Genomic DNA, 17,930 nt, shown 5'->3' on the forward strand with positions numbered 1-17,930 from the left:
AGGCCTCTGCCTTCGGCTCAGGTCATGATCTCAGGGTCCTGGGATCGAGTCCTGAATCGGGCTCTCTGCTCGGCAGGGAGCCTGCTTCCCCCCCCCCCCACCTGCCTCTCTGCCTACTTGTGATTTCTCTCTGTCAAATAACTAAATAAAATCTTACCAAAAAAAATCAAAAACATTTATTTTAAATGATACTTGGTATTTTGTGAGTGAAAATCAGAAGTAACTTGTAAAAAAGAAACAAATATTAGCCATCTAACTTTTCAATTACTATAAACAAAGTTACATAAATCATAAATTATCAGGGTGCCTGGGTGGGTCAGTCATTAAGCGGCTGCCTTGGGCTCGGGTCCTGATCCCAGGGTCCTGGAATAGAGCCTCTCATCGGGCTCTCTGCTTATCAGGAAGCCTGCTTCTTCCTTTCCCACTGCCCCCACTTATGTTCCTTCTCTCGCTGTCTCTCTCTCTCTCTCTCTCTGTGTCAAATAAATAAAATCTTTAAATATATAAATAAATCATAAATGATAAAAATTTCTCAGTTTAGTAATTGATAATGGCTTACAAAAAAAAAAAAAAAGAGAGAGAAAGAGAGAGAGAGCTTACCTTATCTTTGTTATGACAGAGAAGAATCCAAAATATAAGATCTAAAACTAAAGGGCTGGGGCACCTGGATGGCTCAGTGGGTTAAAGCCTCTGCCTTCAGCTCAGGTCATGATCCCAGGGTGCTGGGACTGAGCCCCGCATTGGGCTCTCTCCTTGGCAAGGAGCCTGCTTCCCTTCCTCTCCCTCTTTCCCTCTACCTGCCTCTCTGCCTACTTATGTTCTCTGTCAAATAAATAAAATCTAAAAAAATAAAAATAAAGGGTTATGAAATTAATATTTCCAAATATCTCAATATCTGCCTCAATTAGGCTTAAGGAAAATTCATGTTAATAATCTCAACAGTTCTGCCATCTCCTTCAAAGAGCTTCCTAACCTCATTTTTTAAAAAAGTTTTTTGTATTAACATATAATGTATTATTTGCCCCAAGGGTTCAAGTCTGTGAATCATCAGGCTTACACATTTCACAGCACTCACCATAGAATATATCCTCCCCAATGCCCATAACCCAGCCACCGTATCCCTACGCCCCACTCCCCAGAGACCCTCAGTTTGTTTTGTGAGATTAAGAATCTCTTACAGTTTTTCTCCTTCCTGATCGCATCCTATTTCATTTTTTCCCTCCCTACGTCCCACAACCCTCCGCTCTGCCTCTCAAATTCCTCATATCAGAGATATCATATGATAATTGTCCATCTGTTGATGGACATCTATGTTCTTTCCATAGTTTGGCTACTGTGGACATTGCTGCTATAAACATTCAGATGCACGTGCCCCTTCAGATCACTACATTTGTATCTTTAAATACCCAGTAGTGTGATTGCTGGATCGTTAGGTAGCTCTATTTTCAACTTTTTAAGGAACCTCCATACTGTTTTCCAGAATGGCTGCACCAGCTTGCATTTCCACCAACAGTGTAGGAGGGTTCCCCTTTCTCTGTGTCCTCGCCAACATCTGTTGTTTCCTGACTTGTTAATTTTAGCCATTCTGACTGGTGTGAGGTGGTATCTCACTGTGGTTTTGATTTGTATTTCCCTGATTCCAAGTGACGTTGAGCACTTTTCATGTGTCTGTTGGCCATCCAGATGTCTTCTCTGCAGAAATGTCTGTTCATGTCCTCTGCCCATTTCTTGACTGGATTATTTGTTCTTTGGGTGTTGAGTTTGATAAGTTCTTTATAGATTTTGGATACTAGCCCTTTATCTGATATGTCATTTGAAATATCTTCTCCCATTCTGTCAGTTGTATTTTGGTTTTGTTGACTGTTTCCTTTGCTGCGCAAAAGCTTTTGATCTTGATGAAGTCCCAATAGTTCATTTTTGCCCTTGCTTCCCTTGCCTTTGGCAATGTTTCTAGGAAGAAGTTGCTGCAGCTGAGGTCGAAGAGGTTGCTGCCTGTGTTGTCCTCAAGGATTTTGATGGACTCCTGTCTCACAGTGAGGTCTTTCATCCATTTGGAGTCTACTTTTGTGTGTGGTGTAAGGAAATGGTCCAGTTTCATTCTTCTGCATGTGGCTGTCCAATTTTTCCAACACCACTCTGACCTCATTTTTCTTTTCTTACCACATTTTTAAAAACTTTCAACCATATAAAAGTTTGAAAGAAGCAGATATTTTGCTTTTAAACGTTAAGTTCCATTTCTGACCCCTCAGGTTCTAGCATTCTCTGGATGGAGCAGATAGATAAGAAATATACACATATACATACATACGTAATTATATATATTATACACATACAATATTAAACACATGTAAAAAGAATATTCATTCAGCGATGTGTATAAGAGCACCTTAAAAACAATTCCAGGGACGCCTGGGTGGCTCAGTGGGTTAAAGCCTCTGCCTTCGGCTCAGGTCATGATCCCAGGGTCCTGGGATCAAGCCCCACACTGGGCTCTCTGCTAAGCAGGGAGCCTGCCTCCCCCCACCCCCACTGCCTGCCTCTCTGCCTACTTGTGATCTCTGTCTGTCAAATAAATAAAATCTTTAAAACAAACAAACAATATCAATGTCCAATGGTAAAGATACAGGTTTAATCAATTATAATACATCCATACAGTGTAACGCAATGCAGCTATAAAAACAACATCACTGAAGTGAAGAAAGGCTGGTGGCATTAAGTGGAAAAAACACACAAATATGTTTACACACACACACACACACACACACACACTCTCAAACTTTGAAGCATAGAACATTCACATTCAGCAGATTCTAGGATTCCCACCACAAAAGGTTTTCAGTGGGGTCCTGGCAATGTACCTTTTAAACAAGCACTCCTAATGATTCATTTGAGGTAAACGGAGGACTACACTTGGAGGCAATGATCTAGGACAATGTACACTAAAAAGTTAAAAATAGTTCTCACTCCATGGTAAGGTTCTCAACTGACTGGGGGAAGAGGGAAGAGTGCCCGGTTGAGAAAGTGGAAAACGATGATCTGTATTTCTAATTTTACTGTAAAACACATGTATGACTTGCATGGCTTTTCTCCCAAAGAGGAAAGTAAAACAATATTCAGAATCAGAGAAACAGAAAGTCTTACCATAAAATCCATACACCTGTGTTATCTGTCTACTCTCATGATTTCCTCGCAAAAGTGTAATACGATCAGGCCATTTAGCCTTTAGTGCAAGAAGGTAAGTGAAGGTCTCCAAACTATAGTAACCTCTGTCTACAAAATCACCCTGTAAAGTAAAAACTTAAAGTTAGAAACAATATAATAGCAATAATATTTTTTAAAATTACACCTAAATGTACAAACCGAGAGACACAGTCAAAAGTAACAAAAACGAAGAGTCACATGTTGAATTACTTGGACACTAGGTTTTAACAAAAAAACTCAAATCAAAGTAAACGAGCAGTCTCTACTAAATGTGCTTGTCTTATGATTCAGGAGGCCTACAGGAATCTGCTGTGCAAGTCTCTCAAGGATCTTCCCTACAAAACCACCATTTTTCCAATTCTCTATTACCTACATTAGCAGATGTTGCTAAAAGGTCATATGTGAATCAAAAATTTTAAAATAAATAAAATTTTAAAATAAATTTCAAAAACCACTCTATTATTTTAAAATATTTATTTATTTAAGTAATCTCTATACGCAACATGGGGCTCAAACTCACAACCCCAATCTGAAGAGATAGTGTTCTTGTAAAAGCAGATACGGTAATTAAAACAGTGTTCTAGGTTCAGCTGTGCATCTAACAACTGCTTGTAAAGCCATACTATTTATACTTCCCATTAATGTTTTAGTTGGAACAATGTTAGATCAATAGGAAAACAGCTAAAAGAACAGGAAAGTGACCCAGAAACCTTTAAAAGGAAGGAAAATGATAGGATTTAGGAAAAATTCAACAGTAACATTACATTCCAAAAGCAAAGTAAGCAAATATCTCCCTTAAATAGCAAATGTGTATGTGTACATATTCATCAATCCACAGAATGGTAACAGATGAAAATAAATTCTCAAAAAAAGGTGTGATAAAATAAGAGTAAATTGAAGATTTGTGCCTTAAAAAGTTGGGTGGTTCTGGACTATTTTTCTGCCAACCATTACTCGGGCTACAACCCAGTCCTATGCATATCCCAATTTACTAAGGCAATTACTTTCATCTGGACAAATGGCAAAATGTAAAAAAGTACAGCATCACCTTTTCATAAAATTAAATAGTGAATGTCACATGAAAGTGAAACTGTTATGTAATTTATTGTAATAAGTCAGATCCTTTCCATTTTAAGTAAGTATGTGATATCATTGGAGTTTACATACCATAAATATGTAGTTTGTGTCAGGAACCTGACCTCCAGTTCTGAATAGTTCACAAAGGTCATAAAACTACAAAAGAAAGGCAATATATGCTGATTACAAATTCCCGCAAAGGAGTTAAATAATAAAACTGAGAGCAAAATGTGTAAAGAAGTATGTAATTAAGAAGACCTCAAATACTGACACTTTTAAGAAGAAATAAAGTGTAAGCAAAACTGCCAAGCACACAGATCTCAAGTCTAAAAAAAGCACTAAAATAAATCTCACAATTACCAGTAAAGTCATTCCCAGATCATTAATGTTACAGGCCTTCTCTCTCAAATTTCTTTCATTTTATCACCTAGAATTTTTAAAATAATCTCTACACCCAGCGTGGGGCTCGAACTCATGACCCCAAGATCAAGAGTCACATACTCGGGACGCCTGGGTGGCTCAGTTGGTTGGACGACTGCCTTCGGCTCGGGTCATGATCCTGGAGTCCCGGGATCGAGTCCCGCATCGGACTCCCAGCTCCATGGGGAGTCTGCTTCTCTCTCTGACCTTCTCCTCATTCATGCTCTCTCTCACTGTCTCTCTCTCAAGTAAATAAATAAAATCTTTAAAAAAAAAAAAAAAAAAAAAAGAGTCACATACTCTACCAACAGAGTCAGCCAGGTGCCCCATCACTTGAGAATTTAAAATAACTGATCAGTTGTTAATAAGCTAACCTAACCACCCCACCCCATACTCAGTATCTATTTTAAGAGAATAAAAAATAAGGAAATAGAGGGCGCCTGGGTGGCTCAGTCGTTAAGTGTCTGCCTTCCGCTCAGGGCCTGATCCCACTGTCCTGGGATTGAGCCCCACACTGGGGCTATCATCCGCTCAGCAGGAAGCCTGCTCCTCCCTCTCCCACTCCCTCTGCTTCTGTTCCCTCTCTCGCTGTGATCTCTCTGTCAAATAAATAAATAAAATCTTTAAAAAAAAATAAGCAAACAAGTAGATAAGAATTTTTTTCAAATGAATTTACATGACACTTCACAACATCACATCAACCTACTTTCCCACACTCTATTTTAGAGATTTATACCCTCAGGCTCTTTAGCTATGGAGTGTCTTCTCAATAATCAGTAAAAAAAAGGACTGTGTATTTCATCATATTCTATTTCACTGTAAATTGGTAATTGACAAACTGTACATGTGGTAAACTCAATCAGCTAGATTATCTTAACCCTAATTCCTAAAGAAAACTTAAGCTTTTCTAAGACTTTGAATTAAAGGAATTTACTATAACATATTAACCAACTACAACTAAAACACCTATACAGTTGTATTTTACACTTGAAAATAAAATTATTAAATCTCTAAAACTTAAAGATTTATTTATTTACTTATTTACTGGTCTATTTATTTATTTGACACAGAGAGAGAGATCACAAGCAGGCAGAGAGGCAGGCAGAGAGAAAGGGGGGGTGGGGGAGGGAAGCAGGCCCCCTGCTGAGCAGAGAGTGGATCCCAGGACCCCAAGATAAAACCATGCACCAATAATTTTATCCTTCTGAACCTATATTATTCTCATTCCCACTAAGGAAATGATACATTTTCAATAAAATTTGACCTGAGTGAATAGAATAGAAAATTAGCACCTAAAACCAAAGCACGTCCTATTAATCACAGTCACTGTGAGCTGTCCACAACGCTTCCCAGAGCAATAATGTTGCATTCTATCCACTTTGCAAGTATAATTTCAACAAACTCCATGAGTAATTTGACCACTGCTTTTACTCACTGTAACAGTAACCAGGAATCATTAGTGTCACACAGACAGGCCAATCTATCAAATGAACTGTGTTTGTTTCTTGTTTTTCTTGTGGCATTTTTGCACATAAGTGGAAACACACGTGGACTATGGACAGTACAAAAGCTAAAAATCTGTTCATGAAATTTTACCTGTCCGTGTATGTCTCCACACACTGTTACTGGTGTTGATACTGGCTGGACATTTGACTCTTCTAAGAGGAGGTCACAAACATAGTCACATAGCCGCTGTAAGAAGAGAAAATATAATTCAACCTTTTACTACAACATTAAAACTAAAGATCAAATGCAAAAAGGACAAGAACTAATACACATATTATTCATAAGAAAGGAAAACTACCCTTTAAGGATTCTGTGCTTTGATTTGTCAGCTTCTACCTTCATCTCATAATGCCCAAGGATGATATAATGGCTACTCCAAACGCAAATTCCCTGGCTACAGACAATAGGTTCTAGAAAACAGCTTTAAAGAAACTGTAAAATGATACTTTTCACCAAACAAATGTAAGAGTAAATAATTTTAACAAGAAAAGATTTTTATCTACTAATTTTTAAAGTAAATTGGAGGAGCATCAGGGTGGCACAGTCAGGAGACCCCTGGACTCTTGGTTTTGTCATGATCTCAGGGTTGGGAGATCAGGCTCTGCAGCAGGCTCCACACTCAGCAAGGAGTCTGCCTGGATTTCTCTCTCCTTCTCCCTCTGCCCTCTTCCCCCCACCACTTAAATGAACTAATGAATCTTTTAAAAAAATAAGTAAATACAGCAAGTTGCAAACCATGTATTTACCATACGACCTAGCAACTGGACTCACCAATGAAAATTTATGTTCAAAGCTTAATTTATAATAGCCAGAAACTGGAAATAAATCAGTATCCTTCAACAAGTGAAGAGTTAAACAAGTTGTGCTGTATCTATTCCATGGAATACTATTCAGTAATAACAAGAAACTATTGACACCTGGATGAATCTCAAGAGATACATGCTGAGTGAGAAAAAAAACCTATCCCAAAAGATTACATACTATATGATTCCATTTATATAACACGCTTAAAATAACAAATTTATAGAAATGGAGATCAGCTTAGTGGTCATCAGGGGTTCAGAAATTAGGAGCAGCAGAAAGGAAGTGGGTATGGTTATGAAAGGACAAAATGAGGAATCCTTGTGGTAATGGAAGTATATTAAATATGGTGTTGGATACTTAAAACTACAGATGTAATAGGGGTGCCTGGGTGGCTCAGTCATTTAGTGTCTGCCTTCGGCTCAGGTCATGATCACAGGGTTCTAGGATCGAGCCCCAAGTCAGCCTCTCTGCTTGGCAGGGAGCCTGCTTCTCCCTCTCCCACTACCCCTGCTTGTGCTTTCTCTCTCTGTCTCCCTGTCAAATAAATAAATAAAATCTTAAAATTAAAAAAAAATTTTTTTAAACTACATATGTAATAAAATCTCAGAGAAATAAACACACACACACATACACATACACACACACACACACACAGAGTACAAGTAAAACGAGAAATCTGAACAAGATCATGGGTTGTATCAACAACAATATCTTATAGTTCTATACGACCTTACTACTAGGGAAAACTAAGTGAAGGGTATGTGGGATCTCTCAGTATTACTTTTTACAATTACAAATAGTTATCTTAAAATTAAAAGATTAAAATTAAATAATTACAAAATGTAAACCTAAAATTGAGGAGTCACCCAACTTTTTAAAAAGAACTGTTTGTATTTAAAAGTATTTGTTCTCTGACAACACTCATATCAAAAGATTTCATAGATGGGGCGCCTGGGTGGCTCAGTGGGTTAAAGCCTCTGCCTTTGGCTCAAGTCATGATCCCAGCATCCTGGGATCAAGCCCCACATGGGGCTCTCTGCTCGGCGGGGAGCCTGCTTCCTCCTCTCTTTCTCTCTCTGCCTGCTTGTGATCTCTGTCAAATAAATAAATAAAATCTTTAAAAAAAAAAGATTTCATAGAAGGAAAATGATTCTCACGACAGAGCAGTGGAGAAGGAAGTGTATAGTCTTGCTAAGCATGGAGAACTGGGGGAGAACCTACCTTCCATCTGAGACCAATTTATAGTATAGTCAGAGGCCCTACTTGCTTTTATGGTAGGTCTGCTAAGAAAAGAGAAACTGAACTATGCAAGCATTAAAAACATTAAAAAATAAAAATTAATTAATTAAAAAGGGGTACCTTGCTAGTTCATCAGCATTATGAGTTTAAGCCCTACATTGGATGGAGAGCTTACTTAAAACAACCAACCAACCAACCAACTACACAAGCATAATGAAATTATTAAGAAATTTAAGTTGGTTGAGCCTCCAACTCTTGGTTTCACCTCAGGTCGTGATCTCAAGGTTATGAGATCAAGCCCCAAGCCCCGAGTCAGGCTCCATACTCCATGCTCAGTACGGAGTCTGCTTGTCCCTCTCCCCTCTGCTCCTTCCCAACACATGCACACATGCTCTTTCACTCTCTATCTCTCTCTCAAAGCCTTAAGAAAAAGTGAAGAAATCTAAATTCTAGGGACATCTGGCTGGCTCAGTTGGTAGAGCACGCAACTCTCAAACCTGGGGTTATAAGTTTGAGCCTCACATTGGGTGTAGAGATTACTTTAGAAAATAAAATCTAAAAAAATAAAAATATAAATGCTACAGTTTAACTAAACATATAAGAGACACACTTTTAACAGCAACAGCTACTTTACATAGAGCCAAGCACAAGAGAAAACTCACAATGACAGATGATCCCGGGGGAATAGGGGGTGGGTAGTGGAAGCCCCTCAAAAGAAAATGAGGGGAAATAGAGCTGCTTGGAATTTTTCAAAATAAAATGGTTTATTCTTATTCCTAGGATAAGTTCCTCATCTTCAAATAGAACCTCAAAGGCAAGATATTTCTTCTGGCCTGGAGTCTACTTCTAGCTTAGGGCCCCTGAGCAGCTAGCTCCTTCTTGTGCTGAATTTCCCACAACACTCAAACGCTTCACCAAACAAGACTTAGTCCTGCCAATAATCCATAATAGGAACAGATACCAGTGAGTGAAACAATGTTTCTGAACTGAAAGCCTTAACTTTATAATGAAAGATGCTTTCTCAAGGTTGCTTCAGTTTAAAAATTCTGGTTTACATTTGTAGAAGAAAAAAATTCAGTTTTTCTTTCCTATGGAGGGAAAAACCCAGTTCTTCCCTAGTGTGTGCTTCTAGTCACTCAAAACACTCACATTTCTGGTCACCAAATGTGTAGAGGTTTTTTCCCCACAACAAGCAATTCTTTGTGACAGCAGCTGGTTGTCCAACAATTTAACTCAATTCTGACACTATCCACACAGAGATAACATCATATCCCACAAGCAGGCTGCGCCACCTCCCCCCACCAAACACACACACACACACACACACACACACACACACACACACACATTTTCTCTCTCTCTCCAGGTATCAGTTAAAAGCTCAAGTTATCACCTAGGCTTCTAACCAACCAGCTATATAGATCAAAGGTTATGCAGGTTACAAAGGCCTCCTCCTTGGGTCTAATTTGCTAGAGCAGCTCACAGAACTCAGGAAAACATCTATGTATTTACCAGTTTATTAAAGAACATGACAAAGGGGGCACCTGGGTGGCTTAGTGGGTTAAAGCCTCTGCCTTTGGCTCAGGTCATGATCCCAGGGACCTGGGATCAAGCCCCACATTGCATCGGGCTCTCTGCTCCGCTGGGAGCCTGCTTCCCTTCCTCTCTCTTGTCTGCCTCTCTGACAGACAGAGATCACAAGTAGGCAAATAAATAAATAAAATCTTAAAAAAAAAAAAAAAGAACATGACAAAGGATACAAATGAACATTCAGACGGAAGCTCTCTGAACCCCATATTTCAGAGATTTTATGGAAGCTCCCACTATTAACCCCATTTTCAGCCCTTCTCCTATTTGAAAACAATTGGGGACAGGACTGAAAATGCCAAGTTTCTTTTTTTTTTTTTTTAAGATTTTTTTATTTACTTATTTGACAGAGAGATCACAAGTAGGCAGAGAGGCAGGCAGAGAGAGAGAAGAGAAAGCAGGCTCCCCGCTGAGCAGAGAGCCCAATGCGGGGCTCGATCCCAGGACCCTGGGATCATGACCTGAGCCAAAGGCAGAGGCTTTAACCCACTGAGCCACCCAGGTGCCCCTGAAAATGCCAAGCTTCTAATCATGATTTGGTTTTTCCAGTGATTAGCCTATACCCAGGAGCCATCGGGGAGCTGACCCAGAGCCATCCCTTTAGAACAAGGCACTCCTATTACCCAAGAAACTATAAGGGTTTCTGTGCTAGGAACTGGGGGCAGAACCAATACATATATTTCTATTATCTCACTTCATTAAAAACCACCTATGTCAAATCTTTCACTTGACCCAGATGGTAAGACTGAGACCCACAAGTACTCAGTCACTAAACTACTTAATCTTAGTAACAACAGATCTGGAATCCAGGTTACCTACCTTTTTTCACTATACTATCTTGAATATTTAGTTGTTCAACACAACAAGTTTTTATTGAGAGCCTAGTATGATACCAGTAATTCTAGAAACAAAGTAAATAAATAGTAATGACCAAACAGACTAAAAGACCTGCTCTCCAGAGGCTTACGCTCTAATGAGGAGAGGTAGAGAAAATAAATAAATAAAATATATGTTCATACTACTTTTTCAGATAGTGGCAAGAGGAATGGAGAAAAAGGAAGCACTGTAACAAGAGTAAATAGTGGCAGAGGCGGGAGGTGGTACTGGTATCTTAAATAAGGTGAGCACAGAAGCCTTACTGATAAAGTGACTTTTGAGCAAAAATCAGAAAAAGGTAAGGTTTTGGGGGAACAGCACTGCAGCCAGTGAGAACAGTAAGTACAAACTGCTTAGATGAAAGCATGCTTGTTGTCTGAGAAACATCAAAGCTGGAGTGCTTAGTGGATTGAATTTAAAAAAAAGAAAAAAAAAAAAAACAGGAGAGCACCACAAAACATTTTTAGGTCCTTGGGGGTAAATATAAGGACCTGGCTTTTAACAGGAAGCCATTGGGAGGCCCTAAGCGGAGGAGTGATTATGATCTTACATCCGCTATTTTTATGGGCTGTAATGAATTTAGGGATTGGAAAGAGATAAAGGCAGAAGCAGGAACATCACTTATGAGAGCTTCTACAAATAATCTAGGTAAAAGTTAATACTGGCTTTGATCAGCATCATAAAAGTAGGAACTGGCCACAAGTGAACAGATTCCAGATGTTTTCTGAATGCAGCATCCACTAGATTTGAGAACAATTGGAAAGAAAGCATTGAAAGAAAGGAATCAAGGGTGACTCAATGTTTTTGGCTTAAGGGGTGCCTGGGTGGCAGTTAAGCGTCCAGTTCTTGGTTTTGGCTCAGGTCAGGATCTCAGGGGTAGAGAGATTAAGCCTACGTTGGGCTTTGTGCTCAATAGGGAGTCTGCTTGAAGATTCTCTCCCTCTGCTCCTCCCCCCACTGGTGTGCACTCTCTCACACCAGAAATAAATCAATCCTCAATCCTAAAATAAAGATTTTAATGTATTTGCCTGGGACAGAAAGAGAGAGCACGCACATAAGCAAGCAGAGAGGCAGGCAGAAAGAGAGGAAGAAGCAGGCCCCCTGCTGAGCAGAGAGCCCCACATGGGGCTCATTCCCAGGACACTGGGATCATGACCTGAGCCAAAGTCAGAGGCAACTGAACCACCCTAGCGCCCCAATAAATAACCTTTAAAAAATTATTTTGGCTTAAGTATCTGCAAGGGTGTTAATAGTCATTATTGATAGTTAAGACTCTAAGGAAAGACTTTCTTACTGTAATTTTCTCTTAGAATTTATATTTTTTAGAGCAGTTTTGGGGGGCGCCTGGGTGGCTCAGTGGGTTAAAGCCTCTGCCTTCAGCTCAGGTCATGATCCCAGGGTCCTGGGACTGAGCCCCACATCGGGCTCTCTGCTCAGCGGGGAGCCTGCTTCCCCCTTCTCTCTCTCTGCCTGCCCTCTCTGCCTGCTTGTGATCTCTGTCAAAGAAATAAATAAAATCTTAAAAAAAAAAAAAAAAGAAATAGAGCAGTTTTGGGTTCACAGTAAAATTGAGAAGATACAGGGAATTCCCATTTATGTGCTGCTCACGAACACATACATACATACATACAGCCTCTCCCACTATCAACATTCCCCATCAGAGTGGTACACTTGTTACTGATGAACTACACTGATCCATCAGTATTATGTGGAGTCTATAGTTTCAGTTAGGGTTCACCTGTGGTGTTGTACATTCTGTGGGTTTGGACAAATGTATAATGACATGTATACAGAATTATAGTACCATACAGAATAGTTTCACTGCCCTAAAAATCCTCTGTGCTTTATCTATGCATCCTTCCCTCCCCCAAACCCTGGAAACCAGTGATCTTATTACTGTCATCATAGTTTTGCCTTTTCCAGAAGGTCATATAGTTTAAATCATATACAAGTAGACTCTTCAGATTCACTTCTTTCACTTAAAGATAACCACTTAAGGTCCTTTCATGTTTTTTAATGGCTTGATAGCTCTTTTCTTTTTAGTGCTAAATAATAGTCCATTGTCTTGATGTACCAGTTTATTTATCCATTCACCTACTGAAGGACAAGTTGGTTGGTTCCCAATTTTAGCAGTTATGAATAATGCTCCCGTAAACATCCATGAATAGGTTTTTGGATGAACACAAGTTTTCAATTAATTTTGGTAAACAACAAGGAGCATGACTACTAGACTGTATACTAAGAGCTTGGCAAGAAACTGCCAAACAATCTTCCAAAGTGGCTGTACTTTGTATTTTGCATTCCCATCAAGCATGAATGAGAGCTCCTTTTGCTCCCCAACTTTGGGAACATTTGGTGATATGAGTGTTCCGAATTCTGGCTGTTTATAACATTGTTTTAATTTGCATTTATTTCCCTAGTGATGTATGATGAGGAGCACCTTTTCATAGGCTCGCCACGTGTTGATCTTCTTCAGTGAGGTGTCCGCTCAGGTCTTTGGCCCATTTCTTAAAGAAGCAGTTTGTTTTCTTATTGCTGATTTTTTTTTTTTTAAAGATTTTATTTATTTATTTGACAGACGGAGATCACAAGCAGGCAGAGAAGCAGGCAGAGAGAGGGGAGGAAGCAGGCTCCCTGTTGAGCAGAGAGCCTGATGTGGGGCTCGATCCCAGAACCCTGGGATCATGACCTGAGCCGAAGGCAGAGGCTTTAACCCACTGAGCCACCCAGGCGCCCCCTTATTGCTGATTTTTAAGAGTTCTTTGCATATTATGGATAAAAGTCCCTATCACATACGTCTTTTGCAAACATTTTTTCCAGTGTGTGGCTTGTCTTCTTATTCTCCTTATTCTTATTCTAAAATTTTCCTTATTCTTGACATTCCTTATCCTTACATTCTTCCTTATTCTTATTCCTACATTATTCTTACATTCTTCCTTATTCTTACGTTTACAGAGCAAAAGTTTTTAATTTTAATGAAGTCCAGCTTATCAATGATTTCTTGCATAAGCAGATGGTTTTGATTTTAGTTCTTTTAAAAAAATAATAAAGTGCAAGATTCAGTTGTTTTCTTCACATGCTTGATTTTCAGAAACCATCATCATAATTAATATTAGAAAATTTTCAGTGCTTGCTGGTGGCGGCTGTATCACTGCCTGGTAGAGGCGTAGGAATTGGTGGCTGAGGTCTTTGAGCTGGGATGAACCCTGCTCTTGGTGAAGGAAGGGAACTGAGCCAGAGCCATGGCCAGTACAATGATAGCAGCTGGACTGACCATTGTTGCTGTAGGATTTGCAGGATATTATGTTTTGCAAACCATGAAACATGGAGCCTCAAGTCAAACAAGTTTTTCAATGTCTACCAAAATCTGCCTTCAGTGGTGGCTTACAGAAGTGGATTGGAACCCAAAATGACAAAACAAGAAGCAGCATTAATACTAGGCATACTATGGGGTGCCTAAGTGGCTCAGTGGGTTAAAGCCTCTGCCTTTGGCTCAGGTCATGATCCCAGGTCCTGGGATAGAGACCCACATCGGGCTCTCTGCTTGGCAGTGAGCCTGCTTCCTCCTCTCTCTCTGCCTGCCTCTCTGCCTACTTGTGATCTCTGCCTGTCAAATAAATAAATTTTTTTAAAAACTTAAAAAAAAATACTAGGCATACTACTGCCAATAAAGGAATAAATAAGAGTTGCTCACTGATGAATTGTGTTTTTAAATCACCCAGACAAGGGAGAATCTCCTTACGTAGCAGCCAAAATCAATAAAGCTAAAGATTTACTAGAAGGCCAAGCTCAAAAGTGAAATAAATATGTGATGAAATAAATATGTGATGAATTTTAAGTTTATTGTTTATGTACATGAATGTCAGTTTTTTATAATAAAATGCCTCAAAGCTACAAATTAATAATAATAAAAAAAAAGAACACTTTGATCATCCCTCAAAAAGCTATGTATGCATTGGTAGTCTCCTCCTATAACTCACGCCACAGCCGTAGGCAATCACTTATTTACTTAGTCTCTATGGCTTTGTCCACTCTGGACATATGCATATATGGCCTTTTGTGACTGGTTTCTTTCACTTAATATAATGATTTTTGTTATATGTAATGAAAATGCTTTTCTGTATTGAAACATTTTATTACTTTGTTCTTTTTTCTAAATAAATAATATTCCACTGTATGTATCTATCACATTTTACTTATCCATTCACTAGTTGCTACCCATTTGGGTGATTTTCACTGTTTGGCTGTCAGAATCTGATTTTGACACAGTAAGTCTCAGATGCCTACCCGACTTCTAAGAGCCCCGTATGTGCTGTAAATAAGTGATCAAATGAGTCCCAAATTCAAGGAAAAGGGTCTGAGCCAGATAGACCAATTTAGAGACTGTCAGGATATACATACACACACACATACATACATATATACATACATGAGACTAGAAGAGATAACTATAGTGGTATCTACAAAGAAAGGAACGAATTAAGATCAAGAAATGATCTGTAAGATACATCAATATTTAGAAGTTAGGGAAAAGAGGAAGAACAAGCAAAAGAGATAGCTTGGTGAGACAGAAAAGCAACCATGAGCATGTGGTATCCTGGAAGTCCAGTGAAGAAAATGTTTCAAAAGAGATGTGATCAGGGCACCTAGATGGCTCAGTCAGTTAAGCATCTGCCTTTGGCTCAAGTCCTGATCCCAGAGTCCTGGGATAGAGCCCTGTGTCAGGCTCCCTGCTCTGCAGGGAAGCTCTTCTCCCTCTGCCCCTAACCCCACTCATGCTCTCTCTCACTCTCTCAAATAAATAAATAAAATCTTTAAAAAAAAAAAAAGAGGAGTGATCAAGAGGCATGGGCAAAAAAGAAAATGAGGAGTAATCAACTATGTTCAATGCTCCTAAAAGGTCAAATTTTGGAGAAACAGAGTGGAGCTGAGAGGGAATACTTTTTTATTCCTAATCAACAAGTACCATTCCCAGAATATTTTATACGCTAAGAAACAGAGCATACCAATTAATACCATGGTATAATTCAGAGGTTAAGAGCACAGCCTTCTAAGTCCAAAAAGATAAGAGGTCAAATATCAGCTCTACCTCTTACCTATTACTTAGTTTACTGTTACCTCAGCTGTATATCCCTGAGCAAGTTACTTGATCTTTCTCTGTCTTAGTTTCCTCATCCACAAAATAGAGATACATACCTGGAGATTCTAAGGATTAAATAAGAGAGTGCATGCAAAGTGCTCTGGTAGAGTTTTATACATACACACACAGGGTTATATACTCAGCCTATTACATATATGTGTACACTGAATTATAAAAAATGACCAAGAAGGATATACACCAAGCCTACACACAATAGCAGCTGCTGGAGATGTCAAACCAAAGGAATTCCACTTTCATCTTTGTTTCTTTTACTTTTTAATTATTATTTTTCAAGATTTTATTTATTTGTCAAAGAGAGTGAGCACAAGCAGGGAAGCGGCAGGCAGAGGTAAAGGAAGAAGCAGGCTCCCCACTGAGCAAGGACCCTGATGTGGGACTCGATCCCAGGTCCCTAAGATCATGACCCGAGCCAAAGGCAGCCGTTTAACCAACTCAGCCACGCAGGCATCCCTGTTTCTTTTACTTTTTAAAAAAGCATGAAAAACATTTATTCTTTGTGGAAGAAAATAGTCTCCTTAGGATTTTCTCTCTCCCTATCCCTCTGCCCCTCCCCTCATCCATACACACTCACTCTCTCTCTCAAATAAATAACTCTAAAAAAATTAAAAAATGGGCAAAAGACTTAACAGGCATATTTCCCAAGAAAATATACAAATAGCCAATAAACACATTAAAAAATGTTTAGTATCATTAGTCATTAGGGAAATAAATGTAAATCAAAACCACAATGGGATAACACTTCACACACACTGGGGTGACCACAAGTTTTAAAAAATGAAATATAGGGGCACCTGGGTGGCTCACTCATTGGGCATCTGCCTTTGGCTCAGGTCATGATTCTGGGGTCCTGGGATGGAGTCCCATGTCAGGCTCCCTGCTCAGTGGGAAGCCAGCTTCTCCCTCTCCCACTCCCCCTGCTTGTGTTCCCTCTCTATGTCTCTCTCTCCCTGTCAAATAAATAAATAAAATCTTAATAAATAAATAAAAATAAAAATGAAATACAGCAAGTGCTAGCAAGAACAGGAATCCTCACACATTGCTGATAGGAATATAAAATGGGATAGCCTCTATGGAGAACAGTCTGGCAGTTCTTCAAAACGCTAAAGAGAATTAGCACATGCCCAGGACTACCACACCTACGTATAGAGCCAAAAGAAATTGAAATCAGGGACTCAAACAGATACCTTTACACCAATATTATTACAGTATTATTCACAATAGCCAAAAAGTAGAAACAACCCAAGTGTCCATCCACAGGTGAATGGATTAACAAAATGTGGTACATCCATACAATGGAATATCACTGAACCAAAGAACAAAATGAAGTAATGGTACATGCTACAAAGTAGATGAGGCTTGAGAACGTTATACCAGTCACGAAAGGCCACATGCTATATAATTCAACTTAGAACACTCAGTATGGGCAAATCCATAGACATAGAAAGTAGATTAGTGATTGCCTATGCCTCAGGCTTAGGATAAGGGGGAACAAGGGAGCTCCTGCTAACAGTTACGGAATTTCTCTTTGGGGTAAAAAAAAATGTTCAAACACTGATTATGATGATAGTTGCACAACTCTAAATATTCTAAAACCCACTGAACTGTACACTTTTAAGAGTTAATCTTTCTTAATTTTTAAAAAGTTTTTTTTTTTTTTTTTAATTTAGAGAAAGAGAGCAGAGCAGAGGGGCAGAGGAAGTGACATAAAAAATCTCAAGCAAACTCCGTGCTGAGTGCACAGAACCTAATGCAGGGCTTAATCTCATGACCCCAAGATTATGACAGGAGCCAAAATCAAGAATCGGACACTTAAAAAACTGAGCCACTCACGCACCTCTTTAAAAGTTGATTTTAGGGCGCCTGTGGGTTAAGCCGCTGCCTTCGGCTCAGGTCATGATCTCAGGGTCCTGGGATCGAGTCCCGCATCGGGCTCTCTGCTCCGCGGGGAGCCTGCTTCCTCCTCTCTCTCTCTCTGCCTGCCTCTCCAACTACTTGTGATTTCTCTCTGTCAAATAAATAAATAAAATCTTAAAAAAAAAAAAAAAGTTGATTTTAGGGC

The 17,930-nt window shown here is 39.3% G+C and overlaps 1 protein-coding gene across 1 annotated transcript in view; it reads right to left on the reverse strand.

Annotated features, from left to right (window-relative positions):
* The window catches only part of PPP6C (protein phosphatase 6 catalytic subunit), a 36,628-nt gene that overhangs the window by 7,783 nt on the left and 10,915 nt on the right, over positions 1–17,930 (reverse strand). The window contains exons 2-4 of the mRNA XM_004757333.3: positions 6,295–6,390; positions 4,369–4,434; positions 3,142–3,283 (exon numbers count right to left, since the gene is read on the reverse strand). Of these exons, the coding sequence (XP_004757390.1) occupies positions 3,142–3,283; positions 4,369–4,434; positions 6,295–6,390 (304 nt within the window). The remainder of the gene's footprint in view (positions 1–3,141; positions 3,284–4,368; positions 4,435–6,294; positions 6,391–17,930) is intronic.

This window comes from Mustela putorius, unplaced genomic scaffold (genome assembly GCF_011764305.1).
Source record: "Mustela putorius furo isolate JIRA1106 unplaced genomic scaffold, ASM1176430v1.1 tig00000596_pilon_pilon_pilon, whole genome shotgun sequence".
Classification (NCBI taxonomy): domain Eukaryota; kingdom Metazoa; phylum Chordata; class Mammalia; order Carnivora; family Mustelidae; genus Mustela; species Mustela putorius.